This window comes from Mauremys reevesii, linkage group 5 (genome assembly GCF_016161935.1).
Source record: "Mauremys reevesii isolate NIE-2019 linkage group 5, ASM1616193v1, whole genome shotgun sequence".
NCBI lineage: Eukaryota > Metazoa > Chordata > Testudines > Geoemydidae > Mauremys > Mauremys reevesii.
The window spans coordinates 39713524-39731884 of NC_052627.1; the positions used below are offsets into that span (position 1 = coordinate 39713524).

Sequence of the window (18361 nt, forward strand, 5' to 3'; positions counted from 1 at the left end):
TCTGTTGTATTACAGAGTCAGATGGCCTAGACCTTGGAAAGAAAATCAGCATCCCCAGAGACATCATGGTGGAGGAACTATCAATACTCAGCAACAGAGGTGCAAGGCTATTTAAGATGCGTCAAAGGAGATCTGACAAGTACACCTATGAAAACTATCATTATTTAGCAAATAAGCAAAGGAATGTGAGTGTTTTGTATTACAAGTTTCTAGATACAGTACAATGAGACCGGTGTGGAGTTAACTATGATTTGCATGGTACTGATTGCAAGAATTATCCATAGCTTTAGGAAAAGATGTGAACTGAACCATGACCTGGAACAAGGCCAGTGTGAAACACAAAGTGAGTTGTATCATTTTGGGGTCTTCTAGACAAATCAAAAAAGGCTCAGATCTGGGTGCTACTTTTAGGTCCCACAGAATGGAACAACAAGGTTCCAGGGCCTCAGGCTGAAAGTATTCACATCCAAATATGACTCAGGTCAGTAGTGACCAAAAGTCATTACCATGTGACAGCTGATTGGTGATTTAGGAACGGTGTAAGTATTACTTTGTTAATAACAGCTGAGGGCTTTGAAGATGCAAAGTTCTATATAAACAGCAAGTATTAATATTATTATTGTTATTATTACTATTAAAAATAGATTGGTGGTCTTATTCCAGTTCCTAGTCAGTAACATCACCTGTGCAATTGGCACTAATAGTCTTCCTTGCTGGCACTCTTAGGAAAGGAGTAAGGAATTAAATGGGCCATGGGCACAAAACTGCCCCTTGAGCTGGCCCTTAAGGAATACGGTTGAGGCACATTTGCGGGATAGTAGGAATTGCTGACTGGGAATCAGATGCTTCCATATTCTAATACTCGTTTTGACACTCATTCCTTCTGAGGCCTGGGGTAATACACCTAACCTCTCCGACTCGTTTTCTACATTTGTAGAAATAGCGATAATTACATTTACAGATTCACCTACCCCTGAGGTGTGTTGTGAAGTTTAATTAGTTAGGGCTCTCTCCTGCAAGGTTCTGAGCATTTCAGTCCCAGTCTAGCAAAACAATTAAACACAGACTTAACTGTAAGTGAGTGAGTAGCCCCATTGACTTCAATGCTGGTTCAGGTTCTTGATGCACTAAAGTCTACATTTCAATTCCCTGGATACTTCCCCGCTGATTTCAGTTATGAAAGCATGTGACTGAGGAGCACAATTTGTCCCAGCATCTTTAAACTGCTTTGAAGATGAAGAGAGCTGTACCGGTATATATAAGTATAATTATTATTAATTAAGCTAGAAAACATTTATTGCTAAATAGCAATTCCCATCCCCAACAGTTTTTAAAACTTACAAAGATGTTTCAGATGGTGGTACTAATGCTTTTGGGTCCAGTCCAACTGCTAGTGAATCAAGACTTCCATTGACTTCAATGGGAGTTGGATCTGATTCTTCATTTGGGGCAAGAAAAATTATATATAGATAGATTAGATATAGATATAGATATAGATACAGATAAGGTATTGATGTGATGTAGTATAACATTTTTATTGGCATGAATATGGGATGAACAGCACATTACTCAGGACTGGCAAAGCACCAGGTGTTAAGGAAAACTATATGTTGCACCACAGCATTGGGTATTTTGCTCTGAAAAAGCCATTTTAGCAACTCTTTTACAATTGTAAACATGTGGGGAGGGTTGGGTACTATACTGAAGCCAGGTTGGCTAAGATACTATGAACTGGTCTCAGAGTAACAGAATTATTAGTACTAATAATTCATCAGAAAAAAAATGCAATAAAAGAACAGTATCATCTGCTGGATTCCTGGAAGCTTTTGGTCCAGTTCGTGATGAGGAGCTTTGGGTAGCAGACCAGTAGAAGAGCCTTCCCTATTCCCCGCTGCCCATACTAATCAGAATGCTGAGGGAGTCCATGGCAATCAGATAGTATAAGATTATATTCATAAACAGGGATTGAAATCCTCAGTATCACACCTAAACTCTCCAATATCTTGCCTTGTTACCTATTCAAGAAAGAACGGTTAACTGAGCACTTTTAGAAATCCCATCCTAAAGAGTCCACTTTTAGGCACCCAAGTTTGAACATTTTGACCTTATGATTTAATATTTATTTAAGCTGAAAAATCTGAGGGCTGGAGTAAGTTAGCATGGCTCCATTGAAACGAATGATTTACACTACTGAGGATGTGGGCCTGAGATTTTGAAAACCTGTGGGCCAGATTCACCAATACACTCTGGCTGATTTGCACTGCTCTGGTAATGCAAAGCAGCCATAAAACCGATTTAATTGGCCAGTTCCTGAGGAAATATGCTGCTGACAGCTCCCTCCCCCGCAGCTGCATGTTAACTCCTTATGCAATAGGTAATAGAAGCTATGCAGCCAAAGTTAAGTCTGATACTAGCACTATAACTCACATAGGATTTCTGCAGTCCGTTCCTTGTTCTGTTCCCTCTTTGGTATTCTCCACAAAGCAAGCTGAGCCATTCATATTCACACACACACACACTGGGGAAAGAAAAGAATGATGCCTTTTTAGTTTCTACTGACCTCCCTTAAGTACATGTTCGGCCAGCACTTGTGTGGCCTTGATCCACTCTGTGGCTTACTCTGGAGTGGATGATTTTGCCTGCTATGATTAAAATGATATTTTCAAGATACCTTAAGAGCATTCTAAAATGTACTGACCTGATCAAAAATATTTCCTTTGTTTCAAGTTAAAAAAAAAGTATTTGTTTGTTTTTTTCTATCTTAAGGAAATCCTACTCCAACACACTCTATATTTAAGTTCCTTTTAGACTGGCTCTCATTGCTAAAATAAGTTACTGCCTATTTTTTTACAAGCCCCTGATTCTGTATTTAAAGAAACAATGATTAAGGCTTTGGATGTTTCCTTAGAACTAATGACCTGATGAGAGGTGGGGATAACTCCAGCCTATCAAAAATCTCCAAGAAGTGGCCTGCACTAAGATTGTTGTGACTACTGTAAAACAAGAAAAAACAATCCCACAAAGGTGTATAGACTTTTTGTGTGGCTGATGCATTTTCAATTGGTATACAAAAAGCATTTATAGAGAATCAATGGCTTTTACATTAACCCACCAGATTGCTTGAATCCTAGAATAGGAAGGATCTAGGTTCAGTCTAGGACAGTATTTCTCATCCAGTGGGGTCGTGAACTGTGGGGAAGGGGAGGTGTCATGAAAGACAGTAAGGGGGTAGGGGTCCTAAAACATTGAAATTTTTATTGCAATATAAACCAAAGAAAATCTTGCTCCCCCACTCCCCATACACACTTACCCTTCAAGATCTAGTATTCTCTTGAATTTCTCTTGAAACACAGACACACCTAAATTATATAGGCTTATCATTGTTATCATTAATACATTTTTTGCTCTTACTTTTATAGTACATGTGGGGGGTTTCACAAACATTTTTGTCTTTGAATAAGGGGTCACCAACATGAAAATGCTGAGATACACTAATCTAGTAGATAGGGTCTTTGACTAGGTGATGGGTTCAGTTCTCAGCTCAACACAGACTTCCTGTGTGACCTTGGGCAAGTCACTTACTGTATCCCCTATGCAGTTTTCCATCTATAATATGTGGATAATACTTCCCTGCTTCAGAGAGTCACATATCATCTCTTGATATGCATGTAATATCAATGGTATTTGTTTCTCTTCTAATGCAGCGTAGTGAACCTATGCAGAGTTTTAAAATGGAAACTAGCAATGCCGAAGCTGGCCAACAGCATGCACCAATGACACCTCCTAATACACCTGACCCACGGAGCCCACCAAATCCTGAAAATATTGCACCAGGTAAACTACAAACTATTGTAATTTGTGCATGTACTGAGTACTCAGCTATTTCACAGCACAGAAAACAGCAGAGCATTTTTTTACATGATCATTAATGGGATATTTATTAGGGATCAGCAAATTGATTCAAATGAGGTCAGAAGTACTGTAAAGAATTTATATGAATTTTGATTTGAAATGCAAATCAGAGTAGTTAACTTGCTTCAGTATGGTTTATAAAAATCTTCACATACCTCTATTGTCTAGTTTCACACACAAGTGGAAATACATAGATACATTGAGAGAGGTTATTCTCATGATATCTATGAGCTAATTAATGCCATGAAACACTAGAAATCCCAGGAAACATTTAGGCCAAAGTATATTTGATAAGTTTGAATAAACATCTAGGGCCAGATCATCAGACCCTAAATCTGCATAACCCCATTGATCTGATCCTACTAATCTTAATTGTCTATCTGCACTAAAATTTTCAGCCATCTGAGCTTCAGCATCACTAATTTTATTACAGCTTCTAAATGTGACTCTGAAGTCACTGCAGGTTCTAATTGAGCCCTTTATGTGGGAATAGCTGAGAGGAGAATTTGTCTCTCTGGCTGCAGAGATATTTTTCTATTTTAAAGACCTTGGTTGCAAGGGTCCTGTTTTCTTTATTTAAAGCCCTGAGCTACATGGAAGACTAAAGATTAGAGCTGGCCAAATAATTTGTGACAAATAATTTGTTCAGTGAATATAGCTCTTTTTCCTGGTTCTGAATTATCCATAAGCAGGCAGAGGTTTTTACAAAGTCATTCTTTGTTCAGCATTATTCAGTGCATGCATGTTTTGTGTAGACTTTTTCCAGCCAGTGTGAACTGGATCAATGCCACTCTATCAGTGATTGCTAAAAGTACTCAGAGCTTTAGTACACTGTGTATCCATAAGCCCAATACAATGTGAATGGTGCAGTCTCTGTTTCCAAAGTTGAGGTGTGATCATTGTCTGCAGAAAATATTTGTCTGAACTCTGATTTTTTCTGATTTGGAAACAAAACAGTGTTTTTTATGCTGAAATGGAGCAATAGAGTTAATTTAGAGAATTAGAAACCTAGTGAGGTAAAAAGTTAGGAATAATTTCTCCTCTTCTTCCAACAAATAATTTTGGCTCAGATCTTAGGACAACCCCCTCCTGTTTTTAATACTCTCAACTACGGTATATACTAAGGGCTAGATTCTGCACCCTTACACCTGTTGTGTAGCACCTAATTATGGAAGTAATCCCACTAAAGTCAATGGAACTACTTGTGTAGTAAGGTACTGATCAACAGGAGTAAGGATGTAAGAATCTATCCCTCACTGGTGAGGTTGAGAATGGGTCTGATTCTTCATTTGCTTGCATGGTGCAAGACAATGGAGAACCAGGGATACAGGATGGTTTTTCAAAAGTGCCTAAGGGATTAGGAGCACAAGTCTCACTGAAAGGCAATTGGACTTGTGCTTCTAACTCCTTTTAATGCTTTTAAAAAGCCCACCCAAAGACTAGTCTACAGGCAGAATTGAATTATTTTAACTAAAGGTTTGATTTTAAACTCAATTAGGTAAGCCAGTGCAAGAGGCTATATGGATACTGGTACTTTGGTTTAAACCAGCTTAAATCAACAAGAAACAGGTTTAAGATAAACCAAAATAAACCCTTAAACCTAAATAAGAGCATCTACAAAGCCCTTTGCACTGGTTTAACTAAAGTGGTACAAATCCCCTATGTTTGCTTCCTACTCCTATGTAGTCTTGGACAAGTAACTTAACCCTCTCTGTTATTCAGCTTACCCTTCTATAAAATGGGTATATAATAATTCTTATCTACTACATAGGACTGGAGTAAGTATTAATTAATATGTGTAATTGCCCCTTTAGATACTTGGGTGAAAAGTGCTATAAAATGCAATGCCTGATTATAATTATTTATCCTTCATTTATTTCCATGAAGGATATTCTGGACCACTAAAGGAAATTCCTCCTGAGAGGTTCAACACTACTTCTGTGCCAAAATATTATCAGTCCCCCTGGATAGAAGCCATCAGCAATGACCCAGAGCTGTTGGAGGCTTTATACCCTAGACTGTTTAAGCCTGAAGCAAAGCCAGAACTGCCTGACTACAGGAGCTTTAACAGGTAATTTAGGAAGGAAGATAAATTTTACAGGACGGTAGAAATACATATGTGAAGTGGAATTTTTTTTTACCAAACTATATGGAAAGAAACTGGTTCATGTGCGCATGCACACACAGCAAAGACTTTAAAGGGGAAAGCACAATTAGTCTAAATCTAAAGAATGGATTCTAAAATAAGCTCTAGCATAAACATCACAAGAGGAAGGTCATAGTAAAAGACTAAGAAATAATTAAATAAAGAAGGAAAAGTAAGAGAAGAACACAATATCCAATTAAATGAGGAATTTGATGCATAGGTGCTAGAACTAGGGATGCTGGGGGTGTTACCGCACCCCCTGGCTTGAAGTGATTTCCGTCATATACAGGGTTTACAGTTTAGTTCAGTGGCTTTCAACACCCCTACTATACAAATTGTTCCAGTGCACCTGACTTGATGGAATAAATAGGACACAGCAAGGGCATGATCCAAAGTTTATTAGATCTTTCCAATGACTTCAATGGGCACTGGATCAGGCCCTAAGAGAGCACTGTGCAAAGGAGAGTTCTGGTTAGAGTTTGGTTCATAAGCACTATAATAGGAACCATCAATTTTTGTTTCTTTATGTTACAATCCACAATCAACAGATTTGTGTTTTAGGGTCTGATCCAGCAATGAGCTGAGTGCCCTCAACTCTCACCTGCTGTCCTTAAAACCCTGGAGAAGCTGAGAGCATTCAGCCCTCACAGGAGCTGGTCAATCATCTGAAGCATCAGACCCTCCATTATGTTTAACAGGCCATTGCAATCTCTGGTAACATCTTAAACTAAGAGATTTCAGTTTTAAATCTGCAAAATAGGGTCACAAAAATAAAAACTAGGCACCAAAAACAAAGTACTGAGTGTGGAGCCAGCAGGGAGCTGAATGAGAATTTATTTACACAGTAGCTGGCATAGTGTGGTTTTCATTTGAACCTCTTGTTATGTTGACATTGGTTGGAACTTGGAACTATTTTTGGGAGCTTTAAAAAACATCTAGACTGTGCCTCCCACTTTTATTCATATTGTGCACAATAACTTCTTTTATTAAAGTCACAAACTTTTTTTTTTAAATGGCTCCTGTTTAGCTCCCGCTGACTAAGCCAAACCAAGAAATTGGCCAAAAAAATAAAAACAAATAAACAAACCCAGCTGTGTGGCAATCTACTTCCACAGAAAATGAGAGATAGTGGGAATGTAAATCTGTAGGAAATTGTCAAGACCAGCATCTGCATTCAGGACCATGGAGATACGCAGGTTCACCTAAATTATGGGGATGAGGAGGCAAAATACAGCTATCACATCCTGGCACTGCATAGCCTCCCCTAAATCTGCTTCACAACAATTATGTGCATCACCAGATGAACAAGTAGTTGTAGCTATTGACCTGGAGGAAGAGCTGGGAAACAATGTGCCATGTTCCCCTGAGAAAATGACAGGACAGATACTGACTGGAGAGCTCATGTGACCACAACTGCCACCATGGAAACAATAGCAGCACAGTTTAGCTACTATGGTTACTAGCACTACAGAAAACCTGATAGACACTTATAGATAGCAACTGAGTCAGACACATGCTGCCATTACTGGGAAAGAGAAGAGCCAGGGGCTGCACTGAAGCAGAATTGCTATACACATATGAGCTGAGGTCTGGCTGATATCCAGTGGTGTCTTCCGTAGATTTTCAGCCTCCTCAAGGAGATTAAGTTTTGTCCATTGCCCATTTCTCATCGTTACCAGTCTTGTTTTTCCATGAGGATGACGTGGTGTAACTGCATCTTTTGGGGGTACATATTTCTGTTTTGTGCATTTGAACATGGGAAGGGTCAATATCATCCCTACTAACTACTCTAACAAATTGAAACCTGCTACTGAAATTCAGGTTTTGGTCTTATTTTGATCCAGAAAGTTTTTAAAATTGAACTGGTAAATTCAAAATACAAGGCAGAATGATGTAATCCTTCATATTTTAAATAAAAACATACCCTGCCCCATCTGGAAGAAAGAACCAAACTATGTCAGGCCTAGATTGGCTATTTGATGTGTACAGTACCTTTATATTTATGACCTCTACTCACTATTAATGCAGAAAGTGTCTAGCTAATTGGTTTCTTTAATTACAATCCTGGAAACATGCAATTGATAAAATTGAACAGATGAGTTGTGATGTCATAATGACATCACTGTGTTAGCTAGTCTCAGTCAGGGTTTCCAGTTCCACAGTGTCATTCCAGGAAGAATCACTTTCAGGACTTGGTAATTCCAAGTACAGTGCAACGCACAGGTACATTCACCATTAATCAGCAGAAGGAGAGAAGAAGTGGGATTGATGGCATGCCTGGCATGGAACTCCAAACATAGTGTTCAGATTGTTCTTAGTACATTCAGCTATATTTGTTAAAATGACATTCTTTCATTTTAGAGAACAAATTTAGGATCCTTTCAGATCTGCTTGCTCAAGCACAACTACTAATGAAATCAATGGGACTTCACTAGGAGTTTTTCCTGAAGAAATGAGTTAGGTTTGTTGAATAAGACTCAGACAAGGATGACTTTAAATCAGTACTATTTTAGAAGTGTATGGAAGCTAGAAAAGGATTCAGAACTTTTTTGTGTGGAAATGTATCATTTGCCCCTTCCTGCAATACAGGGCCGAATCTTGACCACGTCAATGGGAGTTTAACAATTGACTCCCAGCAGGATCAGATCTCAGGTCTAATGGTCTGATTTGGGGTTGAGTTTACACAACAGGAGCCTGGCAGCACTGGTAAGTCCACCAACGAGGAGGTTGTGGTAGCAAAAAGCAGCTGAAGTCGCCTCCCCGATAAGGGCTTATAGATAACCAATGCAGTCTAAAATATATGTGGTATGGAGTAGAGCGCGTGGTCAGGGTGACCAGAATACACAGGCTCAGAGGATACCTTGAGCAGACTCTGCTGGTAAGGAACCTGTGGAGCTCCTGGTGAAAATTAGAGGTACCCTACTCTAATGGACATTCTATAGGAAATGGCAAAACCACTTGCTTTCCTTTAGAGATGAGTCTCCTGGGGGACACAAGGAGAATTAACTGGCACAAACGTAAGAATGTCAGCCTGGAAGAATCTATCCAAGAATCGGTATGAAAAAGCCAGTGTGAATTATTTTTGCTAATTAGTTTATAATAGGAAATTAACTTAACTCCTTCTTTCCACTCTCTTTCCAGTGAGGAAAAATGTCAAAAATAGAATTATAGGTGACAAAGCACTGCAGCATGCCTGCATCTGACAACAAGCAGGTTTGACTGGTTCTTCCTCTCCAACTAGATCAGTCCTTGCTCAGGCCTCTCCCTTCCCAATCTATTGCTTCCAAAACACTAAGGAATCCAGTCTATCTGGCTAGTGCTTTGCTTTACTGATTTATAACTCTGGATCTGATCCTGCAAAATGCTAAGTGTCTCTTGCCAAGTGTTGAGTGCCCTCAACTTGTAGGAGGCAGGCACTATCTTAGCACAGTCTAGCAGGCAGTCCGTCTCCTAAAGAGCGTGTCTAAATAGACAAGAAAGACATAGGGCAGGGGAGAGTGTATAACACACAAGCAGACAGCAGCAAACATGTTAGTGCCATGATTTATTTATTTTTTATGACTGGATTTAGTTAGGAGGGAAACAGTTAAACTAAAAGTAAAGTAAAGGGAGGGGGGACATTGAGGAGAATGAGGTGAGGGGAAGGGGCGCAGGGACTGGAAGCAGAAGTGAAGAGGGAATGAAGCTGAGGTGAAGAGACTGTGAGGGAAGGGAAGGAGAGGATTGGAACAAACAGCCAATCGGCACATGCAATAAAAAGTCCAGCGGAAACTGTAGAAAAGTCTCTAGAATGTCCAAAGGATCCTGCTTTGGCTGCTTCTTCAGATGGTCCTACTTAATAGTGTCTCTGCATGGTTGCAATCCTCTCTGCAGTTTTTCCCCAAGGCATCCTGGTGGGTGAGGGGACATCACCTGAGTCCTCCTTTCTCCAGAGTGTGTGGGTGTGTCAGGGGCAGTTCTCCACTGCACAGCTCTAAGCAGAATGTTTAGGAAATGTTATTCACATTTTTAAAGAAATCTGGGCAAATGAAGGATTTTTTTTTACTATTTTATTATATAACTATAGTAGCTAAACCAGCATAATTAACAACTTTCTCTCTCAATCTGTTAACCTTCAAAAAATTCAGATAAAAATTCTCTCCTTTATAGGGACAATTTAATAATGATTTTAAAAGTGAGGAAAAAAATAATGTGCACATATAGAGCAGGGGCTAAAAAATACATGTATGTGCCATGATATTTTTAAATCATGCATCAATATTTTAGGAATATGCAAAATGAATATTAAACCACTCCCTAGACTTCCTGCTGCCACTGCCTGAGACCAGCATTTTTTCTCCTATATTGTGCAATGATTATTTGGAATTTTTTAGGCAGTAGTTTTGGGTTACAGACAATGAATCAGAACTCAGATTATTTGCTTAATTTCCAAACAGTGCAGGATATTACAGCACCTTGTCATCATACAAGTTATTGCTCACAGGAAAATGTACTGATGCCATGAAGGACATATTAACATTTATTAGCTGATTACTGCACTCTCTTTCATGCAGATCATCATGTATTTCTGCATAGCACACAGGTATGTGTAAATGAATAATCCAGTGAGGCCAGCTTTAGTATAGCAGTTATTCATTTTTTGTAAGTTCAAAAGATAGTTAGTGAATTTTCATAAAACGCACAAATTTGAATGTGTTATCTACACCTATGTGCTCTACATATAGACAGAATTATAAAGGGAAGCAATTATTTCATAATATAAAATACTATAATAATAATAATATCAAAGCACAAACACAAAATTAACATTGATTATCCTTTTGTTAACTTACAAATCCATAAACATTAAAGATTACATGAACACTACCAGGAGAATATACATCTTAATTAGAGCAGCAATTAAAATGATCATTATTTTCCAATAACATGTAGGTCACTGCACTCACTCTGTGCTGATTATAAAGTAATTATTTTTAATCAGTAAGGTACAGTATAGAATTTGTCATGTGTAACCTGGAAGAAAATTTACAGGCTCGCTTAGACAGTCACTGTGTGTGAAGAGTGGCTGCTGCTACAAAATTTGGTCCTTTATGTATCAAAAGATGTCATTTTGGAGCCTTATCCAAAAACCATCCTCCATTCTCATGGATTGTGTGTGATCAGAACCTTTCACAAGGCATTTTCCACCTTGCCAGGATCAATTTTTGGAACCAGAGTTGGCTCTTCTTGGGATGATGTGAAAATGAGATAGACTCAGAAAAGGCTAAAATAGGGAAAGAACAAGTTAAAAATGACTTGGACAAATCAGATATGTTCAGTTCACCAGGGCCTGATGAAATGTATCCTAGAATACTCAAGGAGCTGACTGAGGGGATATCTGAGCCATTAGCGATTATCTTTGAAAAGTGATGGAAGACGGGAGAGATTCCAGAAGACTGGAAAAGGGCAAATATAGTGCCAATCTATAAAAAGGGAAATAAGGACAACCCAGGGAATTAAAGACCAGTCAGCTTAACTTCTGTACCCAGAAAGATAATGGAGCAAATAATTAAGCAATCAATTTGCAAACATCTAGAAGATAATAAGGTGATAAGTAACAGTCAGCATGGATTTCTCAGAAACAACTCATGTCAAACCAACCTGATAACTTTCTTTGACAGGGTAACAAGCCTTGTGGTGGATAGGGGGAAAGCGGTAGATGTGGTATATCTTGACTTTAGTAAAGCTTTTGATACTGTCTCACTTGACCCTCTCATAAACAAACTAGGGAAATGCAACCTCGATGGAGCTACTATAAGGTGGGTGCAAAACCGGTTGGAAAACTGTTCCCAGAGACTAATTATCAGTGGTTCACAGTCATGCTGGAAGGGCATGACGAGTGGGGTCCCGCAGGGATCAGTTCTGGGTTCGGTTCTGTTCAATATCTTATTTAGATAATGGCACACAAAGTACACTTATAAAGTTTGCGGATGATACCAAGCTGGGAGGGGTTGTAAGTGCTTTGGAAGATAGGATTAAAATTCAAAATGAACAGGCCAAACTGGAGAAATGGTCTGAAGTAAATAGGATGAAATTCAATACGGACAAATGCAAAGTACTCCTTTAAGGAAGGAACAATCAGTTGCACACGTATAAAATGGGAAATGACTACCTAGGAAGGAGTACTGTGGAAAGGGATCTGGGGGTCATAGTGGACCACAAGCTAATTATGAGTCAAGTGAACATCCTTCTGGGATATATACATTTCAGTAAGGATGTGGACAAATTGGAAGAAGTCCAGAGAAGAGCAACAAAAATGATTAAAGGTCTAGAAAACATGACCTATGAGGCAAGATTGAAAAAATTGGGTTTGTTAGTCTGGAAAAGAGAAGACTGAGAGGGGACACGATAACAGTTTTCAAGTATGTAAAAGGTTGTTATAAGGAGGAAGAAGAAAAATTGTTCTTCTTACCCTCTGAGGATAGGACAAGAAGCAATGGGCTTAAATTGCAGCAAGGGAGGTTTAGGTTGGACATTAGGAAAAACTTCCTAACTGTCAGAGTGGTTAAGCACTGGAATAAATTGCCTAGAGAGGTTGTGGAATCTCCATCACTGGAGATTTTTAAAAGCACGTTAGACAAATGTGTCAGGAATGGTCTAGATAATATTTAGTCCTTCCTTGAGTGCAGGAGGCTGGACTAGATGACCTCTCGAGGTCCCTTCCAGTTCTATGATACTATAATTCTATGTACCTAACTGCAAAATTTCAGTGAGCAATCTCTATGCACCACATAGAGTAGTCTAGTCTATAGTAAATACTTCCCTTTGATTTTTTTGTGGAATCTTAGGGTTTGCTTATCTGGCAGTGGGTATTGTTTTACCATGTATAACCTGCTAACATTCCAGTAAAATCTTCAATTGTTCTTGTTTGTTTTCTGCTGGTGTTCAGTTATTTGTTTTGGTCTGCACTGGAGGACCAGTAGCCCCAGGAACTCTAGACCAATGGATCCATTACTCTGTATCAAACCCAGAAAACCAAGTGGGTCAACTGAGAGCTCTCAATTTTCAGCTGGAATTCACTTGGGTGTGCCACTACTTGTGTGGTTTTGTGGCAACCAAGAATCAAGGTCCAGTTAACAAATCTTAATTGCTTCTTTACTGGCCATTATCTAGATATATTCCAGGAAAACTATTTGATTGACTAACAGGTATGGCCACATTTGGTACAATTTATTTCCGTTTGGTTAGGTTTGTTTACACATGGGGTTCTGGACAGGGCCGGCTCCAGGCACCAGTGCAGCAAGCAGGTGCCTGGGGCGGCCAACGGAAAGGGGCGGCATGTCTGGCTCTTTGGCGGCAATTTGGCGGCGTGTCCTTCAGTCCCTCTTGGAGGGAAGGACCTGACATTGAATTGTCGCCAAAGAATGAAGCGGCGGCAGTAGAGCTGCTGCCAAAGTGCCGCCGATGGTGGCTTTCTTTTGTTTGGTTGGGTTTTTTTGCCGCTGGGGCGGCAAAAACACTGGAGCCAGCCCTGGTTCTGGAACAGCTAAGGGAAAACTCTCAGCCCAGAAGTCTGCAAATACAAAAGAATCACAAATTGTATGTGGAAATATTGTTGTTTTAAAATATTTGCAAATTCATTTAACCATCTATGCTTGCTAAGTGTTTCTTATCTTTTGTCAGGCTAATCATCTCAGGAACATTTACCTTTAAATAACATTAAAAATACTGGCAGCAGATAATGGGCTAGATTCAAGCCTCTACCAAAAGAAACCCAGGAAGGGCTCTTGAGGCACAAAGTCTTCTTCAGAGAGTAGGTTTCAATTGCAACATTGTTTTTCACCAATTTAACTAGCCAGTTTCTAAACTAATTTAGTTAAACCAATACAACACTTGTGAGTAGATAGGGTCGTACATTGTTAATCCACTGACTTCAGCTTCATTACCTCTGATTTATAGCGGTGTAAGATCAGAATCAGGCTCTTACTGCTATAATTCACCTTCTTGAGGTCTGTAGTGCACATAAGACAGTAGAACCTGGTCCTTAATATGTCTAGAAGACAATATGTTCTGACTCTCAAAATAGGAGAAGAAGAGGCTGGAGCATATAGCAGACGTATCATTTGCAAAATACCTTCAGTGACTAAATCATCAATCATCAGGCACTCACTTTGTTACAACTTATTGTTCAATCATTTTTCCATCCAAATATTGGGTAACTATGACTATGAGAAAGGCTGAGAATAAACATGTATGTAAAGAAAAATAGTACAGGAACAAAAGAGGGGCACTGAAGAGAATTTGCCAGAAAAATAATCAATATATCGCTTTTCCAAAAGTTTTCCAAGAGATCTCAGAAAGCTAGGAATCATATTACTGTATTGAAAAAATGTCATACCAAATCAAACCAAATTAAATAAAAAAACAGATTATTCTTTTTCAGCTCTTGGGACAAAAGAAAAATGGGTATTGTTAAAATCACATTTCACTTTTATTTTTCCCCCACCATCTTTACAGAGTTGCCACTCCATTTGGTGGTTTTGAGAGGGCATCAAAGCTGGTTAAATTCAAGGTACCAGATTTTAATCTACTGCTGCTAAATGATCCCAGGTTCATGATCCTCGCTAACCCTCTTTCTACCAGGAGGTCCTTCAACAGGACTCCTAAGGGATGGATGTCAGAGAATATTCCCATAGTGTTCATCCAGCCTTCGGATTCCAACACTGTTCCAGAAACGGATGACCTGTGAAAAGGAAGCTGTTGTTTTATATTTGATACAAAATGCTAAAAGCTGACTATAAAAATCAGCGTGTAATTATTTTGACTTTTAATAGATGCTCCTTGCAACAACCTCCCTTGGTAGCTGGAGTCTAATAACTTCTGATATAGTATCCCTTTTAATGAGTTTAATTTCATCTAGAGACCTAATATAAATAAAATAATTTGGCAACTATTCATTGACACGTTTTTGACTTTTGTCTGTCTATACATTTTATTTTTTTCACTTTTATTCTTTAATGAAAACTTAATGTTGTTTCAGACCTTTGCATTGCCACATTAAGAGCAGTTGTGATAAGGAAAAAATGACTCTGACATCATGGCATTCCATGTCTACTCTGGTCCTAGCAAATCCTCTCGATACCATGTCAGATTTGTTCAATATACTGTCAGTACTGCCTGCTTATTCTGGGATTTGGAAATGAAGCTTGGGCTCCAATCTTGCTCCCTATGAGGTTAAAGCTCTTCAGTGAGAACAGGCTTATCACTTACGTTTTTGCTGACTCTTGTATCACCACCAACAGTAAGTTCAGCTAGACATGTGTAGAAAGTATATAGTAGATATAGTTATAAGAAAGAGAGACTACAGAATGATATGGTGAGGTACAAAGGTTATACCTACATGAGTTTGAGGTGGTTCTGTTATTCACAACTGCAAAGACATGAATGAGTGAAGTACTGATGCCAAACAAATACTAATAAAATGAGCTAGGTCTTTATATCAAATGAATATCCTGCTTGAGAAATCCTTCTCTAGCCCTTCCATTGCCATAATGTAAATTTGCATGAGTGGTTTTTCTTTTCTGTCCAGGTTACAGAGTAGGATTCGGGTTTACTACAGTGTGTAAGAATTTTCTTGCATGTTGTACAGTAGTAACCCCCGATGTATTAGGAAAATGAAGGATTGGGCTGAACAGAAGCTGATATGATTCAGATTCACACACAAAGCAGATAAATGAAATAAAAAGGTGCCATTTTTAATGTCTTTTTTCAGATTAGAACTTCATTTTTAATAAGAGGCAAAACATCAATTTAATAACTGATTTGTCATTAATCTTATCTTTTGTTTGGGAAGGATACAACATTTCATGTTATATTTTTAAATACACAATATGGTAACAATACATTTTGAATAAAGAATGTCAGTTTTGAAGAATAGGTTGTGAATTTTGTCTGTAAAAACTCTCTTTTAAGCATCCATTCTTAAGGGACTCATGATGCATGTGACTCATGTTAACTTTCTGATCACAAATATACACGTTCATATGCCTGTTTTTCTTGTGAAATGAGTGGATGTGTATAAAGTTTTACAAGATTCACAACTACATGCAACCCCAAACTTTAGATCACAATTAAACCCCACCCTATGGCGATGGCTACAATAGAGAGTTTACAGCAGCACAGCTGCTCCGATGCTGCCACTCTAAGCCAACAGGAGAGAGCTCTCCCATCAGTTTAATTACCCTAGTCCCTGCGAGCAGAGGAGCTCTCCCACCAACATAGCACTATCCACACCAGCACTTAAGTCAGTTATGTCGCTCAAGGGTGACTAATACACACCCCTGAGCAACATAACTTATGTTGACTTAAGCTGTAGTGTAGCCATAGCCTATATGATGTAGCAATGGCTAGACAAATGAAATGCATCAAGACACTACTTTTTCAAAGGCATTTCTCTAACTGATGGTGTTGATCCATAATGGGTTCATCTACAAAAGTGAGTGATTCAGCGAGGATCAGATATGACTGAGGTAAAAAGTCATAGAATAAGAAGTAAAATGGGGAGACCGGAAGGCTTAAGAGAGTTAAAGAGCAACCATGGATGAATAGTTTTAACACTGGAAAGAGGTCATGGAGGTACATTTCCAAATGAGTTGAAGCCTACCCTCCACTTTTGTGGTTGTAATTTGTACCTGCAAAAATTGCACAGGCATTTCAATTGTGGGTTCAAGTCAGGTAGTTAGGGGCACAAATTCTGATTTCTAGCCTGCAATTGATTTTGTGGCACAAGGGTGAACATAAATTGTACAGGTGTCAATTGCACCTACCAAACAGAGGCTAGTCCTTAGCTGTTTTGAAAATTTAACCCCATCCAGCCCAGGAGTCAGTTTTAGGAAATTTATTGTTGTTAATATATAAAATGATATGAGCAATGACACTAAATATGAGTTCCCCAATTCTGCAGGTGTCACGAATAGACTAGAAGTAAAGTGAATAATGAGGAGCATTACAGCCAGATTCAAAACAATCCGAATTGTTTAATGATTGGGCCAGCAGATGACAAACATATTTCAATGCATGAAATTGCAAAAAAACTAGTCTGTGAGCATAGATCAAGTCAGGGGAATATGAGCTAAATAAAAGAATAATCCAGCATCTTGATCAGGAAAAGGATTAGCAGATTAGCCTACACTACAAATTTATGTCAGTATACACCCCTGAGCGATGTATACTGACCTAACTCCCGGTGGCTTCTCCTGTTGACATAGCTACCACCTCCCATGGAGATGGTGTAACTACGCTGATGGAAGAAGCTCTCCCACTGGCATAAGTAGACTCTTCACTAAGCATTACAGTGGCACAGCAGCCCCCTCCCACCCCAAATCATAGTATGCTAGGTCTCAAATGTGCAAAATGATCCACTTGATCCACCTTTACTGTGCAGAGTTCCACTAAAGTAAACAAAACTCTGTACCTGTGTACAGGTCCACTCAGGGAGCTTCAATTTGCAGGATTGGAAATTTAGGGCCTTTCCATTGACTTCAATGTGTTTTGGATTGGCTATTTACTTTGTGAGGCACTTGCAAGATGCCATTGGGATACTCCATGCAGTTACAATACCACTGGAAATATATTATTGTCTTTGGATACATAGAGAAGGGCATTGCTGAAGAGTCTAATTCATGATTCAAGAGTAAGGATTTGGGCTTATCCTTACTGATAAAGAGATGGCCTGGAGGTGACAGAATAAAAGTTTCCAGGGACTGGCAAAGTCAAGAGAAACATTTTTTTAACATTGATTCTTCTAAAACTAAGGAAAATGACTGACAAAATGGATTAAATGGGGAACTGAGGTACAGCTGATTTATGCATAGGTAAACAACCTTAAGGAATAATTTGCCAGCAAGTACAGAGTACAAATGAGTCCATGAGACACTTTTGTTTCCAGAAAAGGAGAGGATAGTAGAGTATGATAAAAATGCAGGAAGGTAGAGGAAGTAAGGGCACATTTTGAAAAGGCTAGCAGGCCTTTATATGTATACTGAGCTAAAAGGTCGTTTCTTGTCCCTAAAAATTTCTGTGCTTTGTTCTCATTTACGCAGGGCACCTTTACACTACTCTGGTAAACATTTCCATTGCCAGAGTGTGTAAAGGAGCCTTAGTATACATGAGAACCAAGTCCTCCATTTTTCAAATTATGCAATATATTTTGTGTGATAGTCTCCTCCTACTAGAGTATGCAAAATCAAGTGGAGGGGGAGTACTTCAATGAAAAACTCCATAGAGTAAAAGTCCTCAAAGATAAATGCAACGTACTTCTATTTA

The 18361-nt window shown here is 38.8% G+C and overlaps 1 protein-coding gene across 3 annotated transcripts in view; it reads left to right on the forward strand.

The window, feature by feature from the left end:
* MYOZ2 (myozenin 2) overlaps positions 1-15886 on the forward strand; it is a 28341-nt gene extending 12455 nt beyond the window's left edge. For all 3 annotated transcript variants that reach the window (XM_039540011.1, XM_039540012.1, XM_039540013.1), the window contains 4 exons: positions 16-185; positions 3705-3834; positions 5800-5983; positions 14555-15886. In XM_039540011.1, coding sequence (XP_039395945.1) covers positions 16-185; positions 3705-3834; positions 5800-5983; positions 14555-14786 — 716 coding nt within the window. In that variant the 3' untranslated portion in view covers positions 14787-15886. The remainder of the gene's footprint in view (positions 1-15; positions 186-3704; positions 3835-5799; positions 5984-14554) is intronic.
* The last annotated feature ends 2475 nt before the right edge of the window (positions 15887-18361 follow it).